We start from the raw sequence: 9942 nt of genomic DNA on the forward strand, positions 1-9942 counted from the left end.
CTCTAATGTTTCCCAGTTGTAACCTCAAGTTGTTATTCACAGCTTCCCAACATTTGACCATGTCACCTATAATGTTTCCTAACATCTGCTTTAACTTCCAATGAGCAGATTCAACCCTAAAAATATTGAAAATAACACATAAAAATACATAGAAAAAATATCACATATAAAAATAACACATAAAAAATTATAACACGTACCGATTAGTCGTTGTGTTACCCAAATGTAGCACTCGATTAATCCATGCTCCAACAAATCTATGTCTATGTGGAGTCAACCATGTGTCTTTCACATAATTAATAAATCCACTATAATCAACACATGCTTGCTCAAGTTGATGCAACCGTTGACCATACTCAACCTCGTCACTATCCCAAACAACTTCCATCCATAATGTGTCTATCGTCTTTTGCAGGTCATTCACCACATGTTGTTTGCATTTGGCACCAACGTTTTTATTAATGTGAAATCTACATAAAAAATTAATCGACCTGGGAAACACAATTTCAATTGCTTTCATCAAAGCAAGATCTCTATCTGTCAAAATCACTTGTGGACACAAGTCTTTCTTCACAAACAACTCTTTTAGTTTCTCCAATACCCAGCAAAAATTCTCAGTCTGCTCAGACTCCATATATACAAATGCAACAGCAAAAGTCAACTCGGTTGATGTCATGCCAACAATTTCAAACAAAGGTTGTCTATATTTGTTTGTCTTGTAGGTGCTATCCATAACTAACACAATCGGAAAAATATTCAACAACTTAACTGAATCAGGATGGGCCCAAAATATATCTCTCATAACTTCCGAGTCATCCTTTTTTCTACTCCAATACACATAGCTTGCATCCTCAATAAGCTTAAACAAATGGTGTATCTCACTTCGAGGACCTCTTATCTCTTTTTGTATCACACTCTTATGCTTGTATACTTGCGTAATCCGAGTGACATTCTCAGGATCTCGGTCTTTCAAGGAAAGCAATATGTGTCTAGGTGGTACATGTCTCTTTGTCGAATCAGCGACATGTTGTTTCTCATCTGTGGTCAACCTACCAATAAAGGAATGACCTTCTAATCTATCAGGTAAACCATGATTATGTAACCCACATTTTACATCAATCTTCCAACCAGACCCATCTTTCGCCGAAGTCAACCTGATTTTAAATGGGCATCCACATTTCTTGGACGCACTTTGGGTTCCACTATCAGTACTCTTGTGTTTCTTACCTTTATCACAACCAAATATTAATTTGTTACTTCTCCCTCTCTTCCCTGTTTCAGTATCTGAACGACTGATAATAACAGTTACTTTATTATCGATTCCAACCTCTTTAATCCATCTGATCACCTATTCTCGTGTACCAAATCTTTCAGTCGTTATAAATGTATCAGAAGTATACACACATATTTGGGGAAAATTTTTCATTCCTGCACAACAAAAAAAAATAAAAAAACAAAAAAAATAAAAATGGAAACCGGAAGTCTTCAAAAAAGAGTTCCGGAATACATAAAATACAAACCGGAAGTCTTCTTCAAAGAGTTCCGGTATGTGTCACTTTGTTTACCGGAACTCTTTCAATAAGTGTTCCGGAACGTGTCTTTTTTATTAAAGAACCGGAACTATTTGTTGAAGTCTTCCGGTTCACTACTTGGTGTGTTCCGGATGTCTTTTGTGAAGTCTTCCGGTTTGAAAAAAATACATACCGGAAGTCTTTTTCCAGAAATTCCGGTGCGAGGGTGGAATGTGTAATTTTTGGAAGTTTCAACTGAATGATAAAAATGAAATAGTAAATTGGTTAAAATCAGTTAAGGGTAAAATTGGTATTTTAAAAAAATTGTAGGGATATGAGGCTAAACGTAGGGGTACGAAGTAAAATTTTCTCCGTAATTTACTAATTTAATAACATGAGTATGAGTATAACAAAAACGGTTCATGTTTCAAGAATGTTTATATGTCGAATATAGATATTTCCACCCATGCCAAACCTTTGACAGTTTCATTTGACTTGTTTCTTAATGAACTCAACAAGAGAGTTTGTTGACAATAAAGAAAATAAATGCATATATTCTACAATTATGGAGCTGAAATAAGAAACATCATCATCTTTAAAACAGTTGAAGTGTCCAATATGTTCTGGAAAAATGTATAACAATAGTAATACTTAACACACACATTTTGTGTGTCCAAATCTCAAATTTTTATGATTCTGTGTATGATGGGCTTAAATACATGAAACAATATTCAACATAATAGTTTTCCTATGTACAGTATACACTATACATTCTCTTTGCATCAAATTTCTGTTGTTTGTATGTATATAAATCATAATTTATTTTCGGCCAGGTTGTTGATTATTAGGCCTTGAAACATGGAGCATCAATGTTGAACTTGAAATACTTTATATACTGAATCTGATAAGAACTGAATCACATTTATTTGGTGAACTTTGCTGCATCAGAGGGATCATAGTTGCATAGGGACTTATCTGAGAGCTCCTTTGGGTTTCCTAGACATGACTCACTAGACAACTATTGCTTGCAAATGCAGTTCTGCAAAATAGACCATAACAACAATAAGCCGCGGAAGAAAAAAAAACATCGATGTCGAGGCCATGATCGTGGACGTTCACCGTTTTAAAACCATGGTTGCAGTGTAGTTAGTACCTTTTCAAAAAAAAAAATCAAATGAGCACACTCTATGTTCGTTTCACCAATGAAATTCCGGTAGGGTCACCGCCCCATTCTTCCAAGACAACCAGGAAGTTCCCGCCTGAGTTTAGCCACGAGCGAGGAATATGATACCTGTCGAAATACAAAAAATAGGACCTCATGATCTCGAAATATTTCTACATCATTGTTATAAAGTAGATTGAATGGAGTCTTACCATTTTTGAGTTGGTTGTCCGCAATTTGTTCGGCATTTTTTATCGGTAAATGTTCCGGCATAATTACAACTGCCACAATTACCGCGTGCTATATATCCCGGCCAATGGCGGCCAACGCTCTTACCGTTTACCCATATTTCACCCTTTCCCATGCTACTCATATCTAGAGCCAACGGATCGTTTCCAGCCGGTGCGCTGAAAGTTGTCTGGCACCATTGAAGCATAAAATGAATCAGAACTCAGAACAAATGCAGATGTAAATAAAATTGCAACATTGTTAGAAAACTCATTCTTACCTTGTACCATGTGAGAGGTTGTTTCTTAGACAAAAATGATCCTTGTGACCATTTAACAGAGGAACTTCCGGTTGTGGTATGAAGGTTCAAGGATTCACCTTTCAGTCCAGTCTGTCCAAAAACATAAAATTTATTGACCGGCCTCAAAAGATACAGCAAAAACACATAAAATATGCTCAACAACGTACATATTATGCATTTTCTAATGAATATATACGATAACAAACCTTGTAAGACCATTTTTGTTTAGACAAGTCTCTTGTCCCCTCATTTAGACCCTTCAATGTTACCGGGCCTAACACTCCAACATTCCATGTTTCATAGTGCAGGCCAACATTCTGGTAAAAATGGATTAAAACATATCTTTTATTAGGAAATTGAAAATTGCGCATATAACATAGACATAAGAAAACAAACGACTAACCGAGAGACCGACAGCAACACTAAGTAGAGAAATCTTGTTATTGCCAACCCATAGCTTCACATTATTACTAAATGTTAATTTAGGATTCTCCAATCCTCCATAAGCAGTTCCTACATTCATACAAGAGATGAATATGTAAAGACAGCTTCTATTTAGTATGATAACTATTTCATCGAAACACGCAGATACTGACATGGTGCATTTTAAAACGTATTATCTCGGGATTTTGCAGAACGTAGGAGGAACGCTCACCTGAAAGTTGACCATTAACAAAAACATGCAGAACATGGCCGGCAGACATTGCGGTAAGAACAGGAGATTGGCCATTCTTTAAGAAACCTTCATTAGGACTAATGTTGACACTAAACAAGAACGAAAACTTGAAGTATCAGTGAATATTTAAGAGATTTGAACACTCCAATTACATATAGTCTTTAAGAAAGTTTTAGAAATTGAAAGATTCTTACTCTGTCATGTACCACAAATAATCTGACGAATCACGAGTCACTTTGACCTGCTCCAAAAGTGCATTTATTGTGATCGAACTTTCTCCACCGGAGGCGGCAGGTTGTTCATTGTACGACTGCCAATTAAACGCGCCGTTTACTGGAGTCATCTTTCTATGGAACTTTGGAGCACTAACCTGAATAAGATTGACAAATATTTGCAAATTTCACACTTCAAAAAGCCTTGACGTAGTAAATGCAAAACTTATGTAACATATTCAGCAATCTTGTGTTACCTTTGCAGTGTTGAAAACCTCAGTTTTGCAGTCAGGAAGAATACTGATAGACCAAGGTGGTAGGTCATAATGGCCATTTCCAAAGGCAACTTTTGCCCAAGATGCGGTGTCGTAATTTGCAAGGAATGCAGCACAGGCACCAAAGCTTGTCTTGTAAAGATGCACCTATGATTACATTAACAAACAAAATCAAATGAATGTTCGACACAGTAGTAATTTTGTGCATTTTATAAGAACCACCTCGGCATGGACTTTACCTCAAGGTTTTTTCCAGGCCATGACACTGTCGGATCCACGGACACTAAAGCTGACTCGCATTGCTTTATCGCTTTATGTAAATCTCTTAGATGCCCCCATTTTGGTTCATTTATAAGTCCTTTTGAACAAACAAACATCAATATGCTTAATTATCGCTATTCAAAGCATGTAAACAATTTAAACCTTAATACTGCATACCGTATTCATCGATAGGAGCGTCGTAGTCGTAGCTTGTGGCAATGAAAAGGCCACTAGTTGTCCTTCCAAAATTAGTTCCTCCATGGTACTAACTCAAATAGAATACATTATTAGACTCAAAAGCATAAATTTGTAGTTAACATATCAAATACGCAAAGGGTTAACATAAAAATACCATATAGTAGTTAACATATGAGCCGCGATTCTGTACGAATCTGGCAACTGAGAATGCCAAGTCTTCTGCTGGTCGATAAGGGACAGCACTACCAAAATCAGTGTACCTAAACAAAAACAAGAAGCACAAAACTAAATATAGGACCCTATATGAAACATTTTTCAGACTTAAAAGTAGCATTTGTATGAAATAACATACCAGCCAGTCCAATTTTCAGTCCACATTTTGGGTTTGTAGTTCTTGTTGGGAGAAAAGTTTTCACAGTAATATCCATTGCAGGTATCAATCTACAAAAACAAAGCCAGTATATACAGATCAGATAGTGTTAGAACAGAAATCCTAATCCAAAAGAGTAAATATACCGAAAAAAACGCAAGCAATGAATGCACAATGTTTGCGAAAAGCCGCTCTATCAATAACTGTATGCCATAACCAACATACAGAAAAAGATGCAAAAGACAAAAGAATCAACACAAGTTTCCTTTCATAAAAAGTTGAATTGAAATTTAATCTTAGCAGGTGGAAAAGAAACGCGTAGAAGATGATAGAAGTATTGAAGTAAGCCAAAAAGCATCTTCCTTCAAATAAAAGAAAAACAAACAAAAGGGAAAAAGGTGAAATGGACCTATGGAAAGAACATCATGACATTGTAAAAGCAACAACCTTAGTCTAAACAAAATAAGCATGATACTGTTATAAACCCCACCACTAAACAGGTCATATAAATTTTAACGATCAGGATAAGAATTTCGTAACAAACTAAAAAGCTTCAAAGTCACACACACCACACGAATACGTTTATAAAATTTGTAAAAAGCAAAGATTGCTTACAATAGGATCAGGAGCATCTTCTTGCTTGCACATAATCCACGGTACACCAGTGTCTAGACCTACAGCCATTTGAGCAGCCCATTTGGTATAAGCTTTTCCAGGACCACCAATTTCCCATTCCACTGGTCCATACTCATTCTCAATCTGTATCACCAAGTAGTTGGTTCATGTGGTTAACTAACGAACTTCAGTTAAAGACGAATCGTTTAAGACAACCCGAGTTCAAATCTTAACTATAACAATCATTAGTCAGATTTACTTATTTATCGGTCAAAATCTTGAAATTCATTTTTCAACACTAAATTAAGCATCACAGTATAATTTTGATATTTGACTGCATAAACTTTATAGTAAAAAATTGTATTAAGAAACTCTAGTTAAAAGAAAACATTACTCAAAATAACACATATAAGAGAACATATTAAAATACCATTTTTTCTTTATTTACCTGAGACAAAATTATTGGACCACCTTGGCTTTGAAACAATCTCTCACCTTTCATAATACTGACAATCTTAGCAGTGAATTTTTGCATTGCTGCCTAAACATCATGACAAAATTTGGACGGTTCGTTAGAAAATTAATTAAACAAAACTAGTTAAATATCCATAATCAACCAAACAAATCATTAAAATTAAATTAATGAAACTCCAAAATTGAAAAAGTTCCAACCTTGAACGGCTCGTTGTCTGTTCTGAAAGCAACACCTGGTACATACTTTAGCCAAACAGGAAATCCCCTGCATAAAAAACAGAACATGTTACCTTTGAGTAATTGCTAAGAATTTACCTAAGAATTGTTCTATTCTCATCAAAATGATTAAAATAAAATCATTACCCGAAATTCCATTCCGCGCAAACATAGGGACCGATACGCAAGTGAACATACAGTCCAGCTTGTTGAACCACTTTGACAAACTTAACCAAATCAAACCTATCTTCAAAGTAATACTGAAAACAAAATCACCATTTAATAAAACTGTATTGAAAATCTAAAAACAAAAGATATTGAAATTTGTAACTAGTTTATTACATTTCCTGGAGAAGGTTCATGTCCATTCCAAAACACATATGTTTCAATCACATCAACACCTCCATCTTTGGCCTTTTGAATTAAATCTGGCCACATCTGCATTAAAAAGCACTTTTTTATGAGTCTTTTGGTTGGTTCATGCATAAGTCCATAGCATGAATGAATCAAAGAAACACAAAACTTGATGCAACATGTTGGATAAATTGTACCTGAGGTGTGCTTCTTGGATAGTGGATTGAACCAGAGATCAAAATTCTTCTCTGTCCATTAATTATAATAGCTTTGTGATCATAAGTCACTGAGGCTGTGACAGAACAAACACACAAACACAAACACAAAAACAACAATACCAAAACCATGTTAAACTTTCTCTCCATTGTCTTTTGTTTCTTCACTTTTGTTCTAGTTAATGAAACATTAAAAAGAGAATGGAAAACAAAGAGAAAAGAGCTTCTAGTTTTTCTTTGAGGACAGTTAATCCAACCACTTTGTTATAGGGTGAGGTGTTAGAGTTTGATGGGTGAGTTGAAGTGAATGGAATAAAAATGCAATTGCTTTATATAGATTTTGAGAAAGATAGGAAGAAGAAGGAGTAATGTATGGGACCCATTTCACTTTCTTTTTTTTTCCTTCACACGGAACTACTAAAGGAATTATTACAAACATCTTAAGTGCATGTTTCTTACATATTTTTAAGAATGTCTAAGAAAAGTTTTTATTTTCACATAAAATTAGAACAAAATAAGGTAACCCTACATGTCAGAAGAGTTATCTATAATAGAGAGTGTGTTATTCTAAATAATTTTTGTGTGAATGCGGTTTAAAAAAAAAAACTATAATAGAGTGGTTGTTAATAAAATAAAAGAAAATATTTTCATATAATATGGTGGAGGTATTGAATATGTGAGGTCATTTGTAGACCCCTTTAAAATAAATTAAGAATCAAAATATTGTTCTTGCTTGGAGATAATGCAAATTAGTAGATATACTTATATTTGACAAGTGGCAATAGTAGGTCCATGAAAAATTATATTATATGGATAATAACTAAATAAGTATCTCATCATTTTTCTATTTTTGTCATAATTAAAATAAAATATAAAATATACAGTTGGAATGTTGCTGGGTTTGTTGAGGAGTGAATTTGATTTACAATTTTGAGAAAACTAATTTAAGAATCCAGTGACAGATGGGGTTTTCAGATTTGGGAAAATAACTAGGGAGCACCATATACTAGTATAAATGTGGTCCAGATTAGCCCTTGTCTACATGTAGCTTTTTGGTGGGAATTAATGGGTAGTAAGTAATAGTCTCATCAAATGCACTCGATGAAATGGTGGATCTTTTTAAACTTAATTAGATTTTGAATTCGTATTATGTCATATATATGCCATAGTGTTTAATCTTTTTAGAAGATATTGTCACTTATTATGGTTTTATAAAATTTGATGGATTAGTCTTTTTTTTTTTGGTGTAATAGAATTATTGGTCATTTAAGAATCTAGTTTAAATGTGTTAAATTATTGCCATTATTATTGATTGTTTCTTTATATTGTTGATTAACAAAAAATAAATATATTTGAGTATTAAAACTATTAACTAAAAATATATATATGAACATATATTTTTAGTTTTGATAAATTTAGAATACAAGATGAGTGACGTTTGAATATCCTAGCATAACAACAAAATTTGATATTGTTAGGTTAGAAATCATCATTAAAGTTGGAAGTGAATGGGATAGAGAGAGACTTTAACCTCTCTTTAACTTGCAACCCTAACATTCAACCCATTCTCAATTTAGTATTGTGAAATGAGTGTGAGTTATATGGAGAAACAAGTGTGAGTTCTAAGTCCTACATTGCTTACAAAAGTGGAGGTTGGGCATTTTATAAGTAAGATGATTCATACACCTATCACCTTAAGATTTTTGGTGAATATATGGTGTCTCTCTCACTTGTTTAGGTGAGTGTTTGATTCAATGTAAATGCTTCTTCCTCATGATGATCCTTCAACTTATATCAGGTTTTTGGTGAATATGTGGTGTGTCTCTCTCACTTGTTTAGGTGAGTCTTTGATCTTTAGGTGAGTGTTTAACTCAATGTGAATGTTTCTCCCTCGTGATGACCCATCAGTGATATCAGAGTTGATGGTTCAACTGAGGGACCGACTCCTTATGTCAAAAGTCTTCCTGACATGGTGGTCAGGCGACGTGTTGCGTTGAAGTGTCCATCGAGATAAGGGTGTCTCTCAACGGCGGTACAAACATATGGATGGAATAACTTCCGCTTGAGGGGGAGCATAGTGGGTGAACTCACACTTGAGGGAAAGATTGTTGAGAAACAAGTATGAGTTATATGGAGAAACAAGTGTGAGTTCTAACTTCCACATTGCTTAGAAAAATGGAGGTTGAGCACTCTATAAATAAGACTCATACACCTGTCACCTTAAGGTTTTTGGTGAATATATGGTGTCTCTCTCACTTGTTTAGGGAAGTCTTTGATCTTTAGGTGAGTGACTGACCCAATGTGAATGTTTCCCCCTCATGATGACCCATCATTTAGCAGCAAACCCAGTAGTTTCAACTTGATTTTAATCTTTTCAAATCATTGTCGGTGATGGAGTGGCAAAGAGTAAATAGGAGAGGTTTTAGAAAATAGCATATATTGAAATGGGATTTTTATCAATTGGGTAGAAGAGGCGCAGTTGACGTGGAGGGTAGTATTTCGACAGTGTTTTTCTCCAAGTTCCCTGATCGTTATAAGGAGACTAAGATTTTTGATCTCTTTGGCAACCATGGCATACTGAAGGAAGTGGTGTCATACTGTGAACTGACTTTTGTGTTTTTGCTTTGTAAAGCAAATGTCGCGGATAGCAAGAGTCGCCACCGACTTTTCTTTTATCCAATAAGGAAAGGTGGAAAAGAACAGGAAAGACCTTAATTAGATTTTGGATTCGGGAGGTACATTATACAAAGGGAAGGTGTTAGCACCCTTTGTATCCATGGTTATCCATGGGCTCTTAATTGCTTGATCACTTATGTTTGTCCGGAAAAAGTGGTTGTGAATTGCTTAAAAAATGTTTTGAAGAGAATTTAACTT

General features: G+C 34.8%; 1 protein-coding gene across 1 annotated transcript; it reads right to left on the reverse strand.

The window, feature by feature from the left end:
• Nucleotides 1-2088: 2088 nt before the first annotated feature.
• LOC127136578 (beta-galactosidase) lies at nucleotides 2089-7380 on the reverse strand. The gene is made up of 19 exons (XM_051063121.1): nucleotides 7051-7380; nucleotides 6842-6937; nucleotides 6647-6759; nucleotides 6482-6548; nucleotides 6258-6350; nucleotides 5810-5953; nucleotides 5177-5265; nucleotides 4979-5084; nucleotides 4804-4891; nucleotides 4605-4723; nucleotides 4348-4512; nucleotides 4073-4248; nucleotides 3858-3967; nucleotides 3606-3715; nucleotides 3409-3519; nucleotides 3182-3292; nucleotides 2886-3091; nucleotides 2665-2802; nucleotides 2089-2550 (listed from the first exon to the last, which is right to left on the reverse strand). Exons 1-18 carry the CDS (start codon nucleotides 7216-7218, stop codon nucleotides 2697-2699), a joined length of 2178 nt encoding a protein of 725 aa, XP_050919078.1. The 5' UTR covers nucleotides 7219-7380; the 3' UTR covers nucleotides 2089-2550; nucleotides 2665-2696.
• Nucleotides 7381-9942: the final 2562 nt, after the last annotated feature.

The sequence above is a fragment of the Lathyrus oleraceus genome, chromosome 1 (assembly GCF_024323335.1).
Source record: "Lathyrus oleraceus cultivar Zhongwan6 chromosome 1, CAAS_Psat_ZW6_1.0, whole genome shotgun sequence".
NCBI lineage: Eukaryota > Viridiplantae > Streptophyta > Magnoliopsida > Fabales > Fabaceae > Lathyrus > Lathyrus oleraceus.